Source organism: Rhinopithecus roxellana, chromosome 1, assembly GCF_007565055.1.
Source record: "Rhinopithecus roxellana isolate Shanxi Qingling chromosome 1, ASM756505v1, whole genome shotgun sequence".
NCBI classification, from domain to species: Eukaryota; Metazoa; Chordata; class Mammalia; order Primates; family Cercopithecidae; genus Rhinopithecus; species Rhinopithecus roxellana.
The window spans coordinates 44,560,021-44,584,410 of NC_044549.1; the positions used below are offsets into that span (position 1 = coordinate 44,560,021).

Here is a 24,390-nt window from a genome sequence, read left to right on the forward strand (position 1 = left end):
TATAAGATATCCTTCTAGAATGATACAGTACTAAGCTGATGCTCAAGAGAAATTTTGAACTAAATATGTAAATTAGGCTACCTGTATAAACAAGAACTTCCTAAATCATTCTGTTCCATAGTAAAACACAACCACGTAAGCCAGTTCTTCACATATATGCACCACAGTGTCTGTTTTTTGTTTCCAAGAGGTATCTGTGTTCTTTACAACTGGTAGCATGGAAAGAAAGAGAAGTCTGCAAAGATTGAACAAACAGCATGCACTGTGGTATCCTTTATTTAAAAATTGTGAGCTGACTACAGTTGTAGTGTTCTCATTTACCATTCTGATGGCATAATAAACCAAGAGAACATTAACACAATTCCAAGAAAGCATTAACCTGTAACACACATATACACCACACATGCACACACACAACATACACGCACACAAAGGTTATATTCTGAACACAAAAGTGATGGAAAAAAGCTTTGAATGCTCTAAATCAAATAAAAACCCTTTATTATAATAAACTGTGGCAATACTGTGGCTACTATGAAAAATATTGTAACTATTTTAAAAGCAAAAGGAAAAATACTGGCAGTTTGAAACTAGCAGCAAAAAGCAGATAAAAATAGAATGGAAAATAACATAAGACTAATACCAAAATTCTAATGTTGATACTGTGTAGGATTGCACTGAAGTAATTTTAAATTGGTTCTTAAGGAACTCTTAAAAAGTCCCTTAAAATATTAAATTGTTGCACCTTACAAACAGTGGAAAAGAAAAAAAAGGATTTGGAATGTTACACACACACAGAGGAAATGTATTAGGTCTATCAATTTTGGTCTTTGTTTATGACCTTCAAAACATTTTATAAAGAAAAAATTTAAGTGCCAATGTAGTGAAAGAAAGTTAAAAATTCCTAAAGACGCAAGTCTGAGTGCATTTACCAGGTCTAAGAATATATTTAAAGGTTGGGGGCAAGGCATGATTGATGCACATTTAAGAAGAAAAATATGGAGCCCATAAGGTAGGTCAAGTTCTTTGGAGAGTGTTGAGAATGAAGATGTATTAAACTCTGGCTATCTTGGAGGAGATTCCAAAGTACATGGAGTTCTCCAGCTCTTTATCAGTTGAAATCTGTTTCATCGTGGCCAATAGATAATTAAGACTAACTTTTCAGCAAACTGGTTTCTCCTGTATTCAAACACAAAAATCTTTACCACACATTCAGAGCTGATACTCTATAACAACACAAATAAGAATCCTGGTTTACAAAGGAAACCATATAAGCAAGGATTTTTTTTTCCATGGGTTCTTAACCAAATGTCTGAAGCTGCTAGACATCTGCAAAGAGGGGATAAGTTTAGATTTCCTACTGATTTTGGAAGAAAAATGTTTTCCTAAGGAAGCCAGAGTCATCCATGAGCAGGGACCTGTCTTCAGAATCTAAGAAGCATAATGTCCTTAATGCTTAAACTCATGACAAGCTGAGATCCAGAAAAACTGGCAGGTGGAAGGGGAAAGAGAAATGGAGAGTTTGAACACCTGCAGTGTACTTTGGAATAGAGTAGCTCAACTGCTTTCAGAAATGAATTGCTGGAGTACTGGGAGAAAAGCCAGTTACCTGGAGTCAGGGGGTGGGGAGAGAGAGGCCTCCCATCTCCAGGGACCCTCTGGGCTGAGCTGTGGGCCAGAACCCTTGTTTTGGCCTTATTTTTCATGAGCACAGTCAAGTGGAGAATTTATGACTTTGCCCAGGTAAATATTTGGTTTGGTTACTTTCTCTCTAAAATCAATTGGTCAGCCAAGTTACTGGTGTTTTCCCTAAATGAAATCTAGTGGCACTAGTATCTTAAGGTGCCAGCTAATATAGATTAATGCCCATCAATAACCCTGCTAGGTATCAACTGCTGTTGCTGAAGAATCAACCCACAAATGACCTAACTAGATAATCTATCACACTAGGTGCTTTTACTATCTTTTTTTTTTTTTTTTTGAGTTTTAGAGAAATAGTCCTTTTAATATGACTTAGAAAATGCTTTTCTCTGGCTTTGTTTCACTCTTCTTCCTCTTCCCCTTCCCCTTCGCCTTCCTCCATTGTTTCCACAATGAGCTCTGCTGTGCAGGTGGCTTCTCCAAGACTGTTGACAGCTTTGCAGGTGTACTTGGCATCATCATCCCCACAAACATCACTAATAATTAAAGAGCAGTTCCCGTCCTCATCGTAGTCTATCTGGAAGTGGCGGGACTCCCTGATTGACTGGTCATCTTTGAACCAGACAACCTCGGGGTCTGGGTATCCTGCATCACCGGGAGAGAACACAAGTTGCAGGAACTGTTATTCAAAATTTCTTATCAACTCATGCAAGCAACTCATAAGCTACCACTATTGATTAAGGTGGTTAAGGAAAAAATTTTCATGTTGGCCTTTATCAACTGTTTTGATATCTATATTAGAAAATGGATATGTCTTGTAAATACCAATATCTGAAACCCCAAATAGAATATTTTAAAGTTGTTCCATTTCCCACACGTTGGACTAGCACAATGTCCCACCTATTAAAAAACTTAATTTTTTTTTTTTTTTTTTTAAAGTGATGACTCTCACTCTGTTGCCTAGGCTGGAATGTAGTGGCATGATCATAGCTTATTGTTGCTCAAATTTCTGGGCTCAAACAATCCTCCCTTCTCAGCCTCCTGCTTAGTGGAACTATAGACATGAGCGACCATACTCAGTTAAACATCCCACCTTTCACTTTTTGAGGGGTAGGGAGGCAGGGTCTCATTCTATCACCCAGGCTGGAGTGCAGTGGCATGAACATGGCTCACTGCAACTTCTTGGGCTCAAGCAATCTTCCTTTCTCAGCCTCCCAAGTAGCTGGAGCTACAGGTACACACCACCATGTCCGGCTAATTTTTTAAAAAGTTTTTTTTTGTAGAGACAGGGTCTCCTATGTTTCCCAGGCTGGTCTCAAAGTCCTGGGCTCAAGTGATCCTCTGACCTTAGCCTCCCAAAGTGCTGGGATTATAGGTGTGAGCCACCACACCCACCCACCTTTAAACAGAGTACTACTGAGGCTAGGCATGGTGGCTCACACCTGCAATCCCAGCACTTTGGGAGGTTGAGGTGGGCAGAAATTCAAGACCAGCTTGGCCAACATGGCAAAAAAATAAAAAAGAGTACTACCTGAAATACTGCTCCAACTCCAACTCTACACCTAGATTTAAATACTTTCTTAGATTGAAAATACAATTTTCTTTTTCTTTTTTTTGAGACAGAGTCTCACTCTGTTGCCCAGGCTGGAGTGCAGTAGCATGATCTTGGCTCACTGTAACCTCCGCCTGATTGGTTCAAGTGATTCTGGTGCCTCAGCCTTCTGAGTAGCTGGGATTACAGGTGCGTGCAGCCACACCCAGCTAATTTTTGTATTTTTAGTAGAGACAGGGTTTCAGCATGTTGACCAGGCTGGTCTGTATCTCCTGACCTCAAGTAATCCACCTGCCTCGGCCTTCCCAAGTGCTGGGATTACAGGTGTGAGCCACCGCGCTTGGCTGAAAATATAATTTTCTATCTTTTTTTTTTTTTAGACAGAGTCTCACTCTGTTGCCTAGAAAAGGAGTTCAGCAGCATGATCTCGGTCACTGCTACCTCCACTATCCAGGCTCAAGTGATCCTCTCACCTCAGCCTATTGCATAGCTCAGACTGCAGGTACACACCACCACATCCAGCTAATTTTCATATTTTTTGTAGAGATGGGGTTTCACCATGTTGTCCAGGCTGGCCTTGATCTCCTGGACTCAAGTGATCTGCCTGCCTTGGCCTTCCAAAGTGTTGAGATTACACACATGAGTCACTATGCCCAGCCTAAATTTTCAATTTTGTATAACAGTTAAAGTTAAATAATTTAAATGAAAAATAAGAGTCAAAACAAAATGGGAACAAGGGATCTTTTTGGAGTGATGAAAATGTTCTAAAACTGGATTGTGGTGGTGGTTGCATGACTATAAATTCATTAAAAATAATTGAATTGTGCATTTAAAGTAGGTGAATTTTATGGTATATAAATTATAACTCAATAAAGCTAATAACAGCTATATAAAACATAATTGAAAAGAGCTGATAATATTTCTAAGAAGAAGAAAGCAATATTTGTCTTAGTCTGATCCAAAGCAGGTAATTTGCCTATGGACAATTGGAAATGGACCTCACCGATGAGCCTTTATGCATTAGTCATATTTCTGCAAAGTTCAGCAATTAAAAAATAAAATACACATGCATATAAAATACATACATATTACATATGTTTAAAGTGTATGTGTACATATATATGCACAGAAGCATTACCAACATTGTGCATTTTGGTCGCATGTACATGGTATATACATGTATCCCGCTTTTAAAAGTCATACATATACATACCTTTAAAAATATACAATATATTCCACCTGACTTTCTCTTAAATGTTGGAGATGTATTTTTATAGGAAAAAAACTGTAGCCCTGATACGGTTTGGATATTTGTGCCCCCTGAATCTCATGTTGAAATGTGATCCCCAGTGTCGGAGGTGGGGCCTGGTGGGAGGTGTTTGGGTCATGGAGGCGGATCCCTCATGAATGTCTTGGTGTCCTCCCTGAGGTAATGAGTGAGTTCTTGCTCTGTCAGTTCATGTGGATCTGGTCGTTAAAACGTGGCATGTCCTTCTCTCTCTCTCTCTCTTGCCATGTGACATGCCTGCTTCTGCTATGATTGAAAGCATCCTGAGGCCTCACTGGATGCAGATGCTGGCACCAAGCCAAATAAGCTTCTTTTCTTTATAAATTTTCCAGCCTCAAGTATTCCTTTATAGCAATGCAAACAGGCTAATACGAGCCCTAACCAGAATAAAAATTATACATAAGAAATCAAGAATTCTAATGTTCTTTTCAATGTTATTTTTTCAAAACAATTTTGGAAATTGTTTTTTTAAAGTAATTAGGAAGACCCAGACCATGAGGAAAATTGGGTCAGGAAGAGCTGGTCATAAAGTACCCTGCACTCCCACGCCCTGGACTCTCAGTGCAAAAGTTTCAATTTTGTTTTTATCACAACAACATCCATATGCTTTAATTTCTCATCAGAGCTCCAGCCAAAAGTTAATAAATATCAACGAAACAATTCCAAAGAGAAAATTAAGTATGAAACAATCCCAAAGAGAAAATTAAGTACAAAATGATAATCATTATGTTATTTTAAAACATTCAAAAAGGAAGAAAAAACTTCAGAAGACCCAAATGCAATGGTAATGGTGAGAATTGCAAGCAGTGGCTCCAGAGCCTTCAGCAGAATCCCCAGTCTGAGAATTTTTACATTAGCAAAGGCAGCACATCCACTTTCTTTTAATTGAATGGAGAAAGGGAAATGACTATGGTAGGCGAGGCATTGATAAGGCACTTTGATAATATAAAGATGCAGAAGAAAAACTATTTTTTCCATTCCTAACTTTGGGTTATTTTACTCAAAAGGCATTGTCTAGTCACATTGCTGGAGAATCAAAGAAAGTGGGAGGCACAGTTTGTTCTGACTGCTGTACTGTGCTATGCGGCCTTGGGAAAGTTGCCTAATAAACTTCTGTGCTCTATTTGGTCAGACCAAAATGGGCGATAACCTGCCACCCTGCTTGGCAGGTGAAAGTCATAGACTTGAAGCAAAGAGCCTGTCTTATCTTGTCCCTTCTCTTTCTAGATGGTTGTAATCCATATGAAAATGGAAATGCTTTGTGTCGTCAACTTTGCTTATTTCTCAGGTGCTATGCCATGACCCCTTAAGGTCCCTTGAGCTCTGATGGGTCTATGGCTGCATTATTCCCAGCAGGCAGATAAGCAGCCTGGGGAAGACGGCATCGGCTGAGTGCTTTGTCCCGGGTGCCTGGCTTCCAACTGGCCTCAGTCTGAAGTCACAGTGCATGCTCTCTCTCTGTACCTGCCAGTCCCACAACTTTTCCCTTTACTCCATGACATCTTTACAAGATCTAAAAGGTTCCCCTTTCTCACATATGTCCCCTCACAGAATCCCCAGAGCCACTATATGACTTAGCTATCATCTTACAGTGGAGGGATCTTAACCCAGGGGAGCTGGACCACCATCCAAGGTCACACAGCCTGTGGATGAGTAGCAGAGCCTGCCGACTCCACATCCTATGTCTTTGTGCCAGCCTTCCTTTGAGGGCCTCATATGGGCAAGTCACATGCTTTTCAGCAGTTTACAAAGCTCATTTCACTAAGCATGTTCCAAAGCCAGGTAAGTCCATGCAAGACCATTTCTAAACTTAGGTCTAGTGGCTGGTGTAAGTAGGTAAAATTTCAAATGTGCCCCCTGGGGAAGTGACTGAAGGACACACCTTCAGGACGTGGGAGTGCAGGGCATCGCCCTTTATGAGCAGCTCCTGCTGACCCAGTTTCCCCCAAAGCTTGGCGGTTCCTCATTGTCCCAGGCTGCACAGAACTGACATCTTGCCCAGGGTGCATGGTAGGGACCCTACCATCCAGCCACACCCTATTGATGGTAAAGAGAAGCACAGCTACAACTTACCTTCAATCTTGCAGTCAAATCTAGCAGCACTTCCCTCCACAACTTCTAAATCACGAATGGTCTTAGAGAAATAGGGTTTTACGTGAGGCTTTTCCTCAGCAACAGCCTCAAGGAAAGCTTGGGACACATCTTCTAGAAGACAGAGAAGAAGACCAGGTCATTTCTTCATTCCTTGTTCTCGCCTCGCCTCTAGCTTAAAGAAACTAACTTTTTAAAAAGTCGCCATGATATAGCAAAGAAAGCAGCTTTGAGAACTGAATCATAAGCACAGCTTTCTCCTGGGGACAGGTTGGCCTGCTGCCAAATGGTTTTTGGCAGAAGAAAGAACTGTGCCCAAGCTGAGGAAATGATCGGACTCCCCCTTTCCCTTATGCTGACATGTTGAAAGAGGAAATCATCTTTAAAAAGGATTTCTGGCTGCATTTCATGCTGCTTTAGGATTCAGCTGAGGGTATCTGAGCACGGCAAGACCTCACTGGCCTTCCTAGTCTTGGTATCCCTCTGCCCCTCTTCTGCAGCAGGTGTTCCACCTGCTTTTTAGAAGGGAGGAGCCATGTCCTAGCCACATCTTCAGCTTCCAGTGGCTCTTTCTCCATGCTCACACTGCCTTCATGCTGTGTGACTGTGGACCAGGATATGGGATTGGTTCAGGGAAAAGCTATAACTTGGAGGGACAACTGTATCTCCTCCCTTCCCTTCAGGCTATGTCTAGGTCATCTGAGGAGGAGCAGGAGTGGTTCAGGAGGGACCAGGCCTGTGTGCTGCAGTCTCTGTCCCTGGCTGCAAGGAAGCTCCAGAGCAGGCAGCTGCTGGCCGCACCAATAACCCTACCTTTGCTCACCAAAGGGATCTAAACTCAGCTTCTCACCAGTGGATACAAAAAGTACCAGGCAGGGAGGGGCAGAGGGTGTCTCTGGCCACATGAGATAATGGCCTGGCCCTTCATGCACCTGAAGCAGGAAAAGGCTGGGGCTTTCACTGAGGAGATGGATGGGACAGCATCTAACACGGTGAGCAAGTAACTGACCCTATTAGTCTCCAGGAGGGGCCCTGCCAATCCCAGTCTGCCCAGTTCAAATGACATGATTCAGCAGCATGAACAATGCCAAACGAATGTGGACCATATGAGTTCATTTTTATTTAAAACAAAACCACAAAGATGGTAGAAAATAGAATATTTCGTAAATCTTACACAACTACATGTAATTTTCATGTTATTTTTGCCTATTAATATAGAAGTATCACTTCTGCCATAAGAACAAAGGAAGATTTTAATAAAGTCTTTGTTAATTTTAACACAAAATATATGAAAAAGCATAGCTGAGGTCATCTAGTTCTATTAGACAAATAACAACTTTCCCTCTGAAAATGGCTAAGCCTAAGGTTAAACTATTAAGAATAATTATTAGACTTAGTAACTGTCAGGGCAACTCAAAATTACTTCTGAATTTATCTTTGCAGGGCATATTGAAAAAAAACAAAACAAAACCAACCAAAACTTCAAAATGCCCCTTTGTTCCCCAACCCTTTCTTTCTCACCAGCTGGCTGGAGAAACTCCTCCTTACCTTCAGATTCTAGTTTTTCTGCATTGAGCGGGCTGGTTGGTGACCCTGTTGAGGATTTCCTGCCACTGAGCCCTGAGATCATTGCCATAGAGGACAGTCTTCCAATGGCTCTCACAGCATTGCCCGTTTTCTGGAAAATAGACACGGGGGTTGGACTCAGGCGTTGTCCCTGGTTCCAGCTGGGTAGTGTGAGGGGCTGCGGGGAGTAGAGCCCAGCCCCAGAGAAGCAGCTGTTCCCCGGATAAAGGACCTCCCGAGAGCCGAGGTTCTGCCAGAGGAGCGAACCCAACCTTGCTCTGCTCAGCACTGTCAGTATGTCAGAAGATGTTCAGAGAATGGAATGGGGCCTGGAACTGATGTGTGCGTTAATGTGACTAAACAAGGTCAACATGAGACAAAAACCCTTTTCATACAGTGCTTCAACTCCCATAAAAGGGATAGTTTATATAAAGCAACTGCAGGCTGAGACAGCTCCAAAGACTTATTGCTGACTGGGCCTAGCGGGGCTGTTTCTCGTAAAACAACGCCAGTGATGTGATTATAATTGGCCAAGAGAATAGTTACTACGGATCCCACAAGTCCTGATGCAAAAATAATCATGATAATAATAACAGGGCATCCTGTTGACCTTGGGCAAGTCACTTAACCACTCTGGGCTTCAGTTTCCTTCTCTAGAAGGAGGGGGCTGGACAAGATGATCTCCAAGGTCCCATTTAGCTGTGTTTATAATTCAGAGACTTAAATGATTTGGAGAAACACTCTGGATGGCCCCAGCACAAGTCTACGATGCAGTGAAGCTCTGGAAGGGAGCTCTTTCCTGATGTGCATTCAGGCACCGAAAAGAAGCATCGAAGAAATAAAAGGCAATGGCACTTTGCTTTTCGGTGACTAGACTTGGGAGAGGAAAGAATTTCTGCTGAAAAGGATCAGAACTTGAGATGTAATTTATTTACATTGTGAAAATTCTACCAAGCATAGGATCCCTAATAATGTACAACTGTGTCTTATTGTTTTTTATCTTTCAGTAAGTTTTTCACCTTTTTTCTAAGGTGAACAGGAATGACTAAGAAAACTAAGGCACAACCAAGTTTTTCCACCCTGCACCCAAAGCATCTTTTTTAGGCATCTAAAAGCTGTGCATCCAGACAACAGATGTCACCACAGACTGGCTACTTGTCCCCCCTGAAAGAGGAAGGAAACAGCCTCTTCATAGGCAAATGGCTTGTACTCATTGCACCTCAAATTCTGCCGGCAAAGCCATTTTCCTCCTGAATTCACTTCACATGCTTAAGTACTTCAGTAAAGCCTCACCATTTAGGACTACTTGGAAAGCCAGTAAGCTTCAGTAAAAAGACTGATCATTTTGAAAGTAAAAAACTTCTGGGTGCTAAGGAAACATACAGAAAATTGTGTGCGTGTGTGTATGGTGAAAGAGGAGACCTACTGCGGTGGGCAGGATGACCTTACTGTCATGCCTCCTGCCGTCCTTGCTGCAGATTGCTTTCATGCACTTTGGACAGACATTCCACCTTGCTCTGTCCCCTGGCCATCCCTTCTCGCACACATCACACTGTGTGGTGTGGGTATGTTTCTGGCCTCTGCCGCCAGAGTGAGGCTGGGTCACTGAACAGAATCCAGGGAGCCCCAGCTGGAGGTGATGAGGAGGGGAGACGGTGAGAGATGAAAACTGAACAACTTAACTGTGAGCAGAACCACGGTGTGGCCCTGCAGAGAATGTCTCTGCAGGCTCAGGCCACGTGGCAACTTTTCATGCTCTTCTGGGAGATGTTACTGGTTCAGCCTCTTTGTTGTGCTAGCCGGAGTGTAGAGAGACCCAGCTCTTCCCACGGGAGGTTATCCTGCCCTCAGGAACAGGTAAGAGGTGGTACGAGCCATGGCAGCCCTCCCTATGTAGTCAATGTCAGACCAGCCTGCTTTCTAATCAGCCTGATTCTCAGACTCTGCCCTTCTCTGCTCTCCATTCCCTTTATCCAACACAGATTGGTTTGTCATGGGCTAGGAGCCTCTAAACCCAGAGGGTTTGTTCTCAAAAAGGGATAGGTTAGTTCTCTAACCCTAATTGCTGGGAGACCTTGTACAAGTCAGTTCCCTTCTCTGGGCCTCAGGAGCCTGGGAGCAGAAGATTCTAATCTCCCTGCAGTTCCAGACCTCTACAGAAAGACGCTAGTTTATATCCATAAATGTGTAGCAAGGAACACCCGCCTTGAACCCATGAGCTCCCCATTTCCAGACATCAGGATTGGGACTGATCAGGACTGTCTTCACTTGTGTGGTGTGGAGAGATGATGTCTTTTCTCTTCCAGGTTTTATTTAATAACAAAGTGACTAATATGAACCTATTAGAATGAGGAAACAAAAGAGTTACAGTATTTCAGAGGAACTAGTAAATATATTAACAAATAAATAGGTCTCACATATGGAGAACTTTTCTAAAAGATGGAGATATCTAGCATATAATTTCTAAAACATCAAAAATATCTGGAAATTGATTTGTGAAAAAAATTGCTGAGGAAGTTATTTGTCAGAACTAGAAATGAATATATCGGTATGTTCTAGTCTTCCACTTTTATGCCTTTGAGCTGACAACTGGTTATTGCTTTACTGTCCAAGGACCTTTGGAAATTTTTGGAACATCAAGATAGCCAAGTTTTAATTTTGTAATTTCTGCCTTCATTTTGAGAAAGTCTTTTTCTCGTTTGAGGGCAATTAACCAGGCTGAATTCCTGTGTCACCAGTGGACAGAATCTGCACCAGCCTCCTTCATGCAGCACAAATTCCCTGCCACTTGGAGAGCTTGTGGGGCCAGCCGTCTTGGCTTGCTAAGGCAGGCTTGTGGAGTTTCCCAGGATTAGGGTCTTTTGATGCCAATACCAAGACATTCCCTGGCAAATATATGGCAAGCTGGTTACCCGCACACCAGTCATCAAAGCCCCCCATATATATCATCAGCCCCAAGACTACGGTTTCCCCTGAGCAGGGCATACTATCCAAATGGGATGGCTAAGAATACCCCATGCTATGCTGAGTCTAGTGTTTTCTCCTCTAATGCCCTTGGTTCATACTGCTGGGGTCTTTATGGTTCCTGGAAAATAAAGATGGCTACCCACGGGCCTCTGATGTCTAGTCTTTTGCTTCCAGTGTGCATGCAGAAACGCTATTAATCTGTTCAACTTACCTGCCCCCATTGCTGCACCTTTCCAACATATCTTTGTAAAATTCTTTTAATACAAATTTAAAATATACCTTCTTTCAGAATAACTTCATTCTAAGATGAGTAATACGATTACCCATATGTATACGAGTCATGTATACCCAGCCTAACTTTGCTTGTAGGGATTTGTTCCCATGTCACTTCATTCCTCCTAGGGCTTTTTATGAAAACCACACCAGAATAACAAGAAGGTGCCTTCTCTGGCACAGCTACAGAGAGTTCTGGGCCATCTGAGCCTGCCCTTCCCCTCTCCCTCTGCCCCTGCTTGCAGCCCATTCCTTCCCACTCCACCCCACCGCACAGAACCTTGGCTGCTGCAAGAGGGAACCCCCATATTCCAAGGGGAGCTAAGGCCCTGGTGATTGCAGTTAAAATGCAGAAAACGTTTTCCCAAGGGAGCAACGTAACATGAAATGGTTAGAGCTGTTAACAGGGAAGCTACTCTTCAGGGATGCTCCTTGTTGAATGGGATTTTTGCGGACAACTTTTGTGGAGAAATCATTTCCAAATGTCACCTTCTATACTAAAATATAAAATTAAGTTTCCTTCTCTGAATTCTACCCTTTTCTTCCCCTGCCCTTCCAGAAAACCCTATGGCTAATAATGCCGTAAACAAGAAGAAAAAGAAATTGATTAAAATATCAGCATAGGCTGGGCACTCAGCACTTTGGGAAGCCAACGCAGGAGGATCGCTTGAGGCCACGAGTTCAAGACTAGTCTAGGCAACATAGTGAGACCCTGTTTCTACCAAAGTTAAACAAATAAAATAAAATTAGCCAGTGTGGTGGTGTAGGCCTGTAGTCCCAGCTACTCAGGAGGCCGAGACGAGAAGATTGCTTGAGCCCAGGAGGTTGAGACTGCAGTGAGCTATGCTTGTACCACTGCCCTCCAGCCTGGGTGACAGCATGAGACCCTGTCTCTTTAAAAAAAAAAAAAAATCAGCACCATTGTGATTCCCTGACTGATTTAACTGAAAAATTCCCTTTGCCTCCTCTCCTATTTCCCTGTCTCTTCTCTGCTCCTAGCTCCTGGGTTTAGGAGTCCTCCTGGCTTTGGTTTGTCTGCCAATGTTCCCAGGTGATAAGGCTGCCCCTTAACCTATAGCCTCAGCCAAGTAATATCCACTTAGACTCACTGCTCTGAGAACTGCCCCGCCCTGACATCAGCTTCCCTATCCTTTCCAGAAATATTTCCTTGAGACCTTCTGGCCACAGGATTATTAATACAGCTGGCCTTTGATTTTGTAGATCCTCTCCCCTTTTTTTATAAAAGAATATTTGCTATTCAGATCCCAGTGGCACCAAAAGGTAAGCAGCTACAGATGTTTCAACTCACCTTGCACTTGAGGGAGGCCTGGAGACCCACCTAAACCTTCCCATGAGGGGCGTAGCCAGGAACTGACTTCCACGGCGGAGGAGCACAGCTGAGATGTGCTCGGGATGGTGGTCACTTAAACTCCACACCTGTGGCCCCCATTTGCCTTTGCTCCCTCTTTCAACCTCTGAGTGACACTCTACTTTTTGAGGCAACTGTGATTTAGTCACCTGGTGTGGCAAATGACCAGTGTTCCAGTTGCCTCCAACACAGTAATTTCCCTTTTCTCTGCCACCCAGTCAGTCTCAATGCCCCTGGGTCCCTTGAGTATCCAGCTAAAAGACTCTGCTCCTGTCAAGCCAAGCCCAGCCAGAATGGGTCCGGCTCCCACCTCTGTGCCTTCTCCTCCACATGTGCAGTCCTCTTCTCTGTGTTCTGACTCAGGTTCCACACCTGGTTCAAACTCCTGAGCCTGGGAGCATTTCTTCATAATCACATCCAACTCTGGTTGCAACCAGGTCGGTTCTATCCACACACACCCATGGCTATGGAGAGCTATCTGGATAGTTTACGTATCTTAGTGCGCATTACATCCTTTCATGTCTAGTTGCCTCAGTTCCCCATTGTACTATATGGTCGCTGAGTATAGAAACCATGTCCTCTCAATTGCTTGAACCTGGGAGGCAGAGGCTGCAGTGAGCCGAGATCGTGCCACTGCACTCCAGCCTGGGTAACGGAGTGAGACTTTGTCTCAAAAAAAAAAAAAAAAGAAAGAAAGAAAGAAGGAAACTATGTCTTCTCCAGCAGCCTAAGAATTGTAATTCTAGGCCAGGAGCAGTGGCTCACGCCTGTAATCCCAGCACTTTGGGAGGCCGAGGTGGGCAGATCAAGAAGTCAGGAGATAGAGACCATTCTGGCTAACACGGTGAAACCCTGTCTCCACTAAAAATACAAAAAATTAGCCGGGCGTGGTGCCGGATGCCTGTAATCCCAGCTACTCAGGAGGCTGAGGCAGGAGAATGGTGTGATCCCGGGAGGCGGAGCTTGCAGGGAGCCGAATTCGCACCACTGCACTCCAGCCTGGGCGACAGAGTGAGACTCCATTTCGAAAAAAAAAAAAGAATTGTAATTCTAATTGTGGTAATAAAAATGATAAAATAGATGATGATGGTGATAAACATCCTGTGGTTTTGGATAATAATTTTATCCACCCATGCCTTTTATCAGAGGCAGTCTTGGAGTTAAGACTATGTGTTTTGCAGTCAAGCTCTGGGTTTGAATCCCGACCCTTCTGCTTATTAGCTGTGTAACCCTGGATGGCTTTCCTAACCTTTTCTCTGCCTCAATTTTGTCTGTAAAGTGGGGATAACAGTACCTGCCTCCTAGGGTTAAAAGATTTAGTGCATAGATAGTGCTTTAAATGGTCCCTGACAGATGGCCTACCTTAATACCTATTAGCAACTGGGATCATTTTTGGACACTTGCCATGTACCAGGCATTGTACTACTAAACGCCACATGACGATGATCTCGTGTAATTCTCATAATTATCACAACAAAGCTGTGAAGTTGGTACTATTACCCCCACTTTACACATGAGAAAACAAATCCACAGCAAGGTTATGTCATTTGCTAAGGACACATTATTATTAACATACAACCTTCCTAGATGGTGGGACCATGTCTCTCTCATGTGCCCTCCTCCTTCATCATAAAGAGATGTGAGACCATCATGCTACCATCCCATTCTCAGGGTTGACAAATGGACCTCAAAGTGATGTTGCTTATCCCAAGCCATGAAGACATGAAATGTCAGTGGCTTAACCTGAGTAAAGGTTAAGGGTCCTCTGGGACAAAGGTGAGCAGGAACAGAGAGACAGCTAAGCTAAGAATCCATCCCATCTCCTCGAGAAAGGGACTCTGCACTCAGGACTAAGCACACCACTGTACCTTAATCAGCTGCCTAAACTGGTCCCAGACTGCTTCAGAAACGAATTTAAACTTTCTTGATGTGAGGCCAGGGCAAGCTGGGAATGAAAGTGGCTTCAGCAACACAAATATGAGGGGTAATATCCCAGTCCAAAGTGACCCTCGCATTACCTGCCATTTCCTTCTTGCCATGTACTTCTTCATCCGGTCCTTGGAGAGTTTCTTGGCCTCCATGTTCTTGGTATCTTTCATTAGCCATGGATGCTGAAGGCACTGTGTGCAGTCCAGGCGGTTTCTGACAGAGGCAGAGATCAGGAGATTTTTGAGTAGGAGGAGACCTCAGGGACCACTGGTTAGATCAGAAATGGGAGGCCAGCTGTTCCCGGGCACGAGGGCAGAGGCCAGGGCCCCCTGCTCCCGGACCATCCACTGTGATCAGGATCACTGTGCTCTTCACCTTTCTCCTCACTTGGTCTGGGTCACACTAACCAGAACCAGCATGGGTCAGTGTTATGAAAGCCTAAGCACCAAGGAAGCGACTGGGCTCCATGGCCTGCTCTTGGGGTCAAGGAAGAGTAAGTGCTGCAGGGCAGACGTTTCTGGGATTCTTGGGGTCAAGGAAGAGTAAGAGTAAGTGCTGCAGGGCAGACGTTTCTGGGATTGACTGGCACCTATTTCAGGGTGGTGTCATTCTGCTGGTCCTATGAGGGCTGGGGCCCACAGAGCCTAATCCTCCTGCCACCCTGTCTGGAGGAGGGGAGAGTTAAACCCTAGGATAAAACCTCTGGCAATCAATGAACTTTCATGTTTTATGTCTTATGGTGTGGTTGAGTATCAGGTTTTTCCTATTACAACTCAAAGAAGTAGGTCCTGCACATAGCCTATGAATTATGACTTCTTTAGAACTGCACTGAAACTCACTTCATCTTTCTGAAAGCTCTAGAAACACTTTAGATCTAGAAACATTTTAGAGCCATTGCCTTAACTGTAACAGGACTAAGAAAGCCTAAAGAACCAAATGCTAACATACATAGAAAAATGACTGGAAAGAAGTATAGCAAAATGTAGTGATCTTTAGATAAAGGGATTATAGATGATTTAAATTTTATTATAGTCTTCAAATCCTCTATAATTTACATGTATTACTTTTATAATAGAAAGCTTTTTTTTTTTTTTTTTAAGTGCTGATAGGTGGTGATTTCTGGTTGAAGAGAGGTTGGCTATAAGAGTTTACGGGAATTTAGTGTCTTGATCTGTTTGAATAAGATCAGTTCTTTGTTTAATCCATTTTATGACACAGAGGGATCCATTCCAGCCTGTTACTGACTTAATTCAAGGTCAGATGAGAAAATAAGATATATACACACAATACCTTGTTTACCAAATCTTCAGTGAATAAAGCTTGGATGACAAAAGCCATCATTGTACCAGAGTTACTGAGGAGGTTTTCATCTCCTGAGGCACCTTGGGTGTGGGGGTCCCTCATACTGGAAGATAATTTAGACTTCCCACAGTGTCTTAGTTCTCCTTGGGTCATGCCCATTTCTGATACAGACTGTGACAGCAAAAGGCTAAAAAGACCTCATTGTCAAGGAGTATAGAATGTGGCCTCTGGGGGAGTTTGGCCCTGACTGGCTAAAAAGGACCGAGAGTGGGGTGCATCACAGGAAAGCCTGACAGAGCCATCTGAGACACTCCAATATTGCTCCTTCAGCAGCTAACTGCACCCTCCTGCCCTGAACAGCCATTCTTCCTCGGGGAGGCATCGGCAGCCTTGCAAGGCTGCAAAGTCACCTGGGAGTGCAGAGCCTCCTGCCTGCCCTGGAGCCAGGCCCCTCCCCTTCTCTCTAACATGCCACCCATGTCAATACCACCCTTCTTGGCAAGGCTACAACTGCTCCCTGGGATTGCCAAGTATAGCTCTAAGCTCCTCGGCACCCCTACAGTCAGACTCTGCCTCATTTAGTCACCTATTTGCAGAGTGGGTGAGCTGCCCAAAAGGCCAGCTGTTCTCACCTGAGTCCTACTGCTCCCTTCCCCTGGGCAGCCTTCCCTATGCATGCAGAGCCCAGGACAGTTCCTTCCAGGAGATTCTGTCTAGGTACACCCACTGCCCACCTTCAGTCAACCTCCCACTCTGGTCTCCCCTACAACTCCAAGCTCTAATCTTCCATTGAAACCTGGAGGGCCTGAGTCCCTGACCTTTCCCCACAGCCCATGCACACTGGCCTCCCACTGTTCACTTCCCTATGTTCACAGCTGCAGCAGGCACAGGTGGGGAACCTCAACAGAGGCAGAGCTGGGAGAGGGCTAAGCCCAGTGGTCTGGGATCACAGCCTCCCTTTGGCCAGATGTTAGAAGGTACCTGCCTGTATTCAAGCATGCAGTTATTAAATAACTGAGATATAGAAAAACACTAAAGCCAGAATAATAATCATCTGGGGATATGATTGGGACCCACAGAGAAGTTCTAAGATGCCGCCGTCCTCTGCTCTTGCTTGTTGAGACAGTCCTTCCCCTGCAGCCCCGAAGAGGGCTGTGGCTGGCCACAACTGTACCCAGCAAATAAGAAGGGCAGTCATTATTCACAAAGAACAGCTGCCCCTCGCTCTGCAACGTGGTCAAGTGTCGCTTTTCAAGTCAGGTGTCTGAGCTTCTGAAGGTGAATTCCATGTCTAGCTCCAGGGGGCAGGGCCTAGGAAGTTGCCTCCCCGACGCACATGCACTCGGGTCTCTTATGATGCCCACCCTCCCTTCCTCAGGGAATGCTAGGAACGACTCAAGGCAGGGTGGCAAGGAGGGTGCCCCAACAGGCAAAGGAATCCCCCTTTGCTTCCCAACACAGGGCAGGGAGTGGAGAAGCAAAGACTGAAATCCCAACTCATTACTTCATATCTTTCTTCAGCAGATTGCTGATGAAATCCTTGGCATCGTCGGAGATCTCATCGAATGCCTCGTCGTCGAAATCCCAGGTGGCTGAGGTAACGTTGGCCAAGGTTTCATTATCGTTGTCTCCCATGAAGGGGGAAAGGCCACTGACTCTGGAGAGACAAGAGCAGGAAAGCAGGTGTGGCTAGGAAAGGGCGTGCTAACTGAGGTCAAAGGTGAGGGTCAGCCAGCCTCCCCACCCCCAAACTCTTCTTGGCAAGGGCCAAGGCTCTGTGGGCCTTGCACCTGCATTTCTTTCACTTGTGGAAAGAAAAGAGGGTGTGGTTCACAGCCCTGTCTTTTCTTGGTCACCTGCTTCTTGACACCACCTACCTGTGAAGCTGAGGTGCAGTGGGTTTGCTTTAGTTTATGGGCTTCTGCAGGGTACACAGCAGGGCTGATAAGTCCCTCTGTCCTGGTCTTCTATTCTTCCCCAAAGCCCTGGTTAGAGCCTTCTCCAAGCCCCTTTCTCCTGTGCTCCTGCCCCCTTTCCGTGGACTGGGCACATGGTAGTGATCACCGCTGCACCCTTCTGTCCCCTCCCTCCCACCTCTCTCCACACACCTTCACCTCCAAGAAGAGGGCCCAGCACATAGGAGAGGCTCAGCAAGTGAAGTGTGTGCCCAATGGATAGATGGACTTTGAATCAGCAATGTAGGTTCAGGGAACCTGACGCATTCATGCCAAACTAGAAAACTTCCCTATGAGGTGCTGTGGCAGAAGACAGAGTGCAGCCTCTCTGCTTGCTGGATGACCTTGGACAATTCACTGATCTGTGTCAGTTTTCTCCTCTGAAATGGAGAAGCTGCCATTTAACTATAGGGTGGTCACTTCTTCATCCTCAGCAGCATCGTGATGGCAGCAGACACTTATTAAACTTTTTCTATGTGCCAGGCACTGGGTCAAGTGCCTAAAATAAGTGAACTGACTTAACACTGCCCTATGATGCAGGTAATTCTTATAACTTTGTTTTACAGATGAGGGAATTGAGGCACAGCCCAGGCTCAAGTAACCTGCCCAAAGATTCACAGCCAGTGAGACTGGAACCCAGGTATCTGCCTCTAGAGCCTGTCCTCTTAAATGCTATACTATCCTAACATTTCTGTGAAGATGAAGTAAATTGCAGTGTTCAGCACTGGCACCAGGCCTGGTCCATAGTAAGGAGACAGTCCATGCCCAGAGACCTCATGCAGTTCTGCTGGGTTCCCTCCACTCCCTCACCAAGCTGTGAGTGCAGGAATGACTCTGTGACCAGCAGCTGAAGCCAAATAAACTTTATAAGGTAAGGAATTTCAAAACAAAATAGATCAGATTTGCGGCGTATTGACCTTACCTCTCACCTCTGTGCACCTCACCTTCATAGCAACAACCCACCCCACTGTTCACGTGGGCCTCGTGAGTCAGCCTCATGGGTGTTTGACCTGCACAGTTGCCCAGAGTCCCACCCTTAGACAGGCCCTGTGCTTGGTTTAATGCTCTGCTGCTGTCATCTCAAGATTCTCAATAAGGTTTGAACAAGTGGCCCCACCTTTTATGTTGCAAATTATGTAGCTGTTCCTGCCCTGACCTCAGCTGAGCCCCATGAGATGGGTCTGGGGGCCAGGCATGGTGGCTCACGCCTGTAATTCCAGCACTTTGGGAGGCCGAGATGGATGGATCACCTGAAGTCAGGAGTTCAAGGCTAGCCTGGCCAACACAGTGAAGCCCTGTCTCTACTAAAAATACAAAAATTAGCTGGGTGTGGTGGCGAGCACCTGTAATCCCAGCTACTCGGGAGGCTGAGGCAGGAAAATTGCTTGAACTCTGGAGGTGGAAGTTGCAGTGAGCCAAGATTGTGCCATTGCATTCCAGCCTGGGCAACAAGCAAAACTCAATCTCAAAAAAAAAAAAAAAAAAAAAAGAGAGAGAGAGAGAGAGAGAGAGAGAGATGGGTCTGGGGCCCTCCTGCCATCAGCCTGTCAAGTTAGGGCTTTACCAATGTCTCTTCTCCCAAGTGCTTATGAATCCATCATCATAAGCCAAGCACTGACAGCTTCAGGAGTAAGGCTTTGGTTGAGTTTGACAGAACAAAACCCACTTGAAATACTGGGAGAAAAAGCTTGCCATGGCAGGAAACCTCTAGTGAAAACTTTTGTAAAGAGAAGAAGGCTTTTACAATGTGAATTGTCTCATCCTAATCAATATATTTGTGTTTCTGAAAAATAGGTTTTTGTGGATGGGATATTTTTAAAGCAAGACCCTGATTTATGTTTTAAGAAGGCAAAGAGAATCATTCTCGGTCATGTCCCCATGAGGGAAGGGTGGGCATTTACCTGTCCCAGAGTCTGCACTGTTATCTGCTGCTCCTTTCCCCTCTCTGGGCCTCAGTTTCTCCTTTTATACATCAAGAGGACTAGGCTAGATTTCCTAGGGGCCTCCCAGCTCTCTCCGTCTCTGTGACCCTGACCCCCACGTGGCCCATGCAAGCCCCTTCAGGAAGCAGCCTGTCTCTTGCCTGTCAGCCACCTGCTGCTTCTTTACATTTTCCATTGGAAACAGAGAGCGGGGAAGTCCGGCAGTACTCCAAAAGATGGCAGGAAAAGCAAACAACCCTGCTGTGGAATGCAGAAAGTTCCCCTTCTGCAAACCTCCTTTCCTTATTAGGAACTATAATCCTGCAAAGATAGGTCTTAATCTCTGCAACTCTGGGCACAGTCAGGGAGAGCCTCCTCGCCTCTGGCCTCTGGCGCTCCTCCTCCTTGGCAGCCTATTCATCTGAAATACTCTCCTCACCCTGCCTGGCTCCTCGCCTGCCCAAGTTCCCCTAGCATTCTCCCTATTAAAGAGTACGTGTCTAGAATAAAAAACGGAATACATACACAGCGTGTTGACAAAGAGGGTGTTCGAATTTTCAGTAATGCTGTTGCTAGGTGGTAGGGTTTTAGAGGATTTTTAAAAACCTTTTTGGGGAAGTTTTTCTTTATTGCTAAAATTTGCATAAGGGATCATGTCTTTTATTTTATTTTATTTTATTTTTTGAGATAGGGTCTTGCGCTGTTGCCCACGTTGGAGTGCAGTAGTCATCTCAGCTCACTGCAGCCTCTGCCTCCTGGGCTCATGTGATCCTTCCACCTCAGTCTCCCGAGTAGCTGGAACTGCAGGTGCGTGCCAACACACCTGGCTAATTTTTTGTATTTTGGTAGAGATGGGGTTTCACCATGTTGCCCAGGCTAGTCTCAAATTCCTGAGCTTAAGCAATCCTCCTACCTCCACCTCCCAAAGTGCTGGAATTACAGGCATAAGCCACTGTGCCCAGCCTTGTCTTTATATTTAGAAAATAGTCATTATTATTATTTTTTATTTTTTTGAGACAGGGTCCCGCTCTGTCACCCAGGCTGGAATACAGTGGCATGATCGTGGCTCACTGCAGGCTCAACCTCCCCAGGCTCAGGTGACCCTCCCACCTAAGCCACCTGAGTAGCAGGGACCACAGGTGCATGCCACCATGCACAGCTACCTTATGTATTTCTTGCAGAGATGGGGTTTTGCCATGTTTCCCAGGCTGGTCTCAAACTCCTGGGCGCAGGCCATCCACTCACCTTGGCCTCCCAAATTGCTGGGAGCACAGGCATGAGCCACTGCGCCCAGCTAGAAAACAGTCATTATTTGTTAAAAAAAAAACAATCAGTCAATAAATCATGTTAGTATTAAAACACCTCTTTATCTCCCTGGTCTCCTCTAGTTTTTAACTAATTGACTGATCTGTTTTTCACAAAACTGTAATCAGTCTGGGCAAGTCCTTGGATGCTTTACTTTTTCTTCACTGGATGTATCAAGTACAGACTCTACACATTGATTTTTAATGGTCAAATACTAGTCTTTGGTCATGAATGCAGGTCATTCTAATTTCTTAATTCTCAGCTCATTGCAAAAGAAATTCCCCCAGGGAATCTGATGTAGAGGCCTGTTTGGCTCTGGGGGCAGAAAGTTAGGAGAGCAGAGGGTGCAGAAATGCCTCTTGGACTACACTTTCTCTCTCTCTCTCTCTCTCTCTCTCTCTCTCTCTCTCTGTGTGTGTGTGTGTGTGTGTGTGTATGTGTGAGTGTGTGTGTTTTAAGAAATGGGGGTCTTGCTATATCAGCCAGGCTGGTCTTGAACTCCTGACCTCAAGTGATCCTCCCATAATAGCCTCCTGAGTAGCTGGGACCACAGGTGCGCACTACTGCACCTGGCTTCTGTGTTGTGTTTCAAGCAGCAGACAGATGCCCCGACTGTATCAGTGGCCAGCTAAGGGGACCACACATCTGCTGATGGAACTACTGACTGCTAGGAAGGGGTTAGTCTTTTATCCATATTAGCCAGGGGACCACACATCTGCTGATGGAACTACTGACTGCTAGGAAGGGGTTAGTCTTTTATCCATATTAGCCATCTGATACTCTGGTGGGAGAGCTGAGAGGGCTGAGCAGGTCCACAGGAAGAGCTGTGCATCATTTTGTGGACTGGCCTAGGAAGCAGCGACCTGGGGTTTAGTTCTGTTAGTAAAAGTTGAAGGTGGTGGCAGAGCTTGGGAAGGGAGCAGGGATCCTAGGGCTGGAATCAAAGCGCATTTCCAGGCTCAGCAGCAGAGAGGGCAGTGGCAGCCCCGGGTGGGGAAGGCAGAGGTTACTGGATCTGGCTGAGGAGCCCTGCAGCCAGACCCTGGTTTGAGGAGGCCCTGATGCCCCGGTACTGTGACCCCTCCTCAGCTGACTGGGCAGCTGTCACCAGAAGAGCTGACCTGCTTCCCTGCCACACACACCTCTCCTCCCTCTTGGCATCTCCTGACCACATACCAGGGTGGGGAGGGACAGCTGACAGCTGTCTGCACCATGGTGGGTGTTGGACAAACAAAAAAGCATGAATGGGAAGGCTGTGCTGCTGGGCCCGGTCAGGAAGAGGCAGGAGGAGGAAGCAGAGCAGCCATTGCTGGTTCACTCTGGCTTGAGGGAGGCTAGAGAAGGCATTGTGAAGTATGGTGAGGGAAGGGCACGGAAAAGAGCTGTTGTGGCCTCCCCACAGGCAGTAAGGAAGTACCAAGTCCAGGAAGTAGGGGAGGGAGACAGCAGCGGAAGGAGTGCTCTTAAACAGAGGCAGGCTTAGGATTTCTTCCATATGGAAGTGTGACCTCCAGCTCTCTGGTACTCTCACTTCCTGCCAGAAACCACATGGCTATTGCTAACTTCAGAAGGTCTCTAAGTACTCACACAACCTACTATCTCCCTTCAGGATCTGGGGTGAGAGTGTGGGGGCTCCACGACCCCATCTTCTCCTTCCCTATAGGGCGAGGAACTGCCCTGATGGCTGGGCTGGGTGTGAGAGAGTAAAGTCACATTGTCCCATGGTGACACGGTCTGTTGCCTTCCCTTCCAACTCCCTGGCCTCTCCATCTCTCACTGGCCTCAGAAAGGAGAACAGGAGGGGCTCTCTGGTACAAAGGTGGAAGTTGCCCAGACAGGGACTGCCCCACAGATGACTAGGCTCCAAAGAGAGGGACAGAGTGGGGCAGAAGATGCCATGAGGGCCACCAGAGAGCCTCTTTTGGGTGCTCCCAGCAGTGGTTCCAGAGTTCTGCATAGCAGGAGCTTAAAAGATACCACCTCCTTGGTGCGAACGTTTTCTTCCAGCACAAGTCTCTGCTGAGAGCCCTGGCTTGGGAGGGGAACTCCCTGACTTCCATCCATGCTGAGAGAGTCAGCCTGGAAAAGCCCCAGAGGGCAGTGGCTCACAGTGGGGGTCCAGGAGCCAAGATGTGGCACAGGATTGATCCAGGCTGAGTCTGTGCCACCTGGCCTGGGTCCCTGCCACACACACCCCTCCTCCCTCTTGACACCCCCTGCCCAAGCACCTGCAGCATCAAAACTATCTTCTCCCCATTTCCAAAACTCTGCCCTAGTTCTTGGTCTTTGCTTTAAAAGTAATCTGGTAAACAAGGTAGCATAGTGCCCAAATTACTATGTTCCTCCACCTAAAAGAACTCCCATTTGACAATAAAGTGTCCTTATGACCCAGTTATTCTAGTTCTAGATTATATATCCAACAGAAATGTACAAATATGTTCACTGAAACACATGAACAGAATGCTTCCAACGGCCAAACTGGAACCCACTCAAAAGCCTATCAAAGCAGAACGGATAAATTAACTGGATTATATTCACACAATGGGGTACTACGTAACACTGAGAATAAACAGTCTACAATGACGCATAGTACTATGAATGAATCTTACAAACAATGTCAAGCAAAAAAAGCCAGACACTTCTTTCTGTATTATTTCATTGACATTAGCCATGAGGATAATGGTGACCTCTGGGGGTTGGTAACAGGGAGGGGCACCAGAGGGCTGTGGGGGCCTGGCAGTGCTAGGTTTCTTGATCTGGGTAGAGGTTACACTGGTGAAAACTTAGTGAGCAGTCTAGTCACTGCTCTGTCACAGACCAATTATCCTGGTTTGCCTGGGACTGTTCCCATGTTAGCATCGAAAGTCCTATATTCTGGCAAACTGAGACGGCTGGTCCCCGGCCCGACTGTGGGAAGTGGGCAGCCACATGGGCTTCCTTGGCCCCTGTCACCTCAACGCCACATGAAGATTGAATCCCTGCCATGACCCACTCTTGGGTTTGTTCTGAGGATCAAACAAGGTCCTATGTGAAAATCTGTAGCTGCGGAAGATCCTGATGCCACAGCAGTGGGAAAACCCACTGAAGAATCAAGAGTAAGGCAAGTCTGCATGGCGGCTGGAGGGGTACCCTGCGGCCAAGCCAGACCACAGGGCAGCTGGGGCTGAACAGAGAGCTGACCAAGGACTGCTTCTCAAGGGTCTGGTGTTTTTCCAGGGGCCAGAGGTTAG

The 24,390-nt window shown here is 45.8% G+C and overlaps 1 protein-coding gene and 1 long non-coding RNA gene across 7 annotated transcripts in view; one reads left to right on the plus strand and one right to left on the minus strand.

The window, feature by feature from the left end:
• Positions 1-244: 244 nt before the first annotated feature.
• MYLK (myosin light chain kinase) overlaps positions 245-24,390 on the minus strand; it is a 223,453-nt gene continuing 199,307 nt past the window's right edge. For 2 of the 6 annotated variants that reach the window (XM_030942139.1, XM_030942161.1), the window contains 5 exons: positions 17,483-17,635; positions 14,766-14,889; positions 8,121-8,250; positions 6,555-6,686; positions 245-2,286 (listed from right to left, as the gene is read on the minus strand). In XM_030942139.1, coding sequence (XP_030797999.1) covers positions 2,042-2,286; positions 6,555-6,686; positions 8,121-8,250; positions 14,766-14,889; positions 17,483-17,635 — 784 coding nt within the window. In that variant the 3' untranslated portion in view covers positions 245-2,041. The remainder of the gene's footprint in view (positions 2,287-6,554; positions 6,687-8,120; positions 8,251-14,765; positions 14,890-17,482; positions 17,636-24,390) is intronic. The other 4 variants (XM_030942164.1, XM_030942171.1, XM_030942145.1 and 1 more) reach the window with 3 other exon arrangements.
• The window catches only part of LOC115900708, a 48,017-nt gene continuing 41,125 nt past the window's right edge, over positions 17,499-24,390 (plus strand). Inside the window, exons 1-2 of the long non-coding RNA XR_004060381.1 lie at positions 17,499-17,575; positions 18,500-18,573. This is a non-coding gene — a long non-coding RNA (uncharacterized LOC115900708). The remainder of the gene's footprint in view (positions 17,576-18,499; positions 18,574-24,390) is intronic.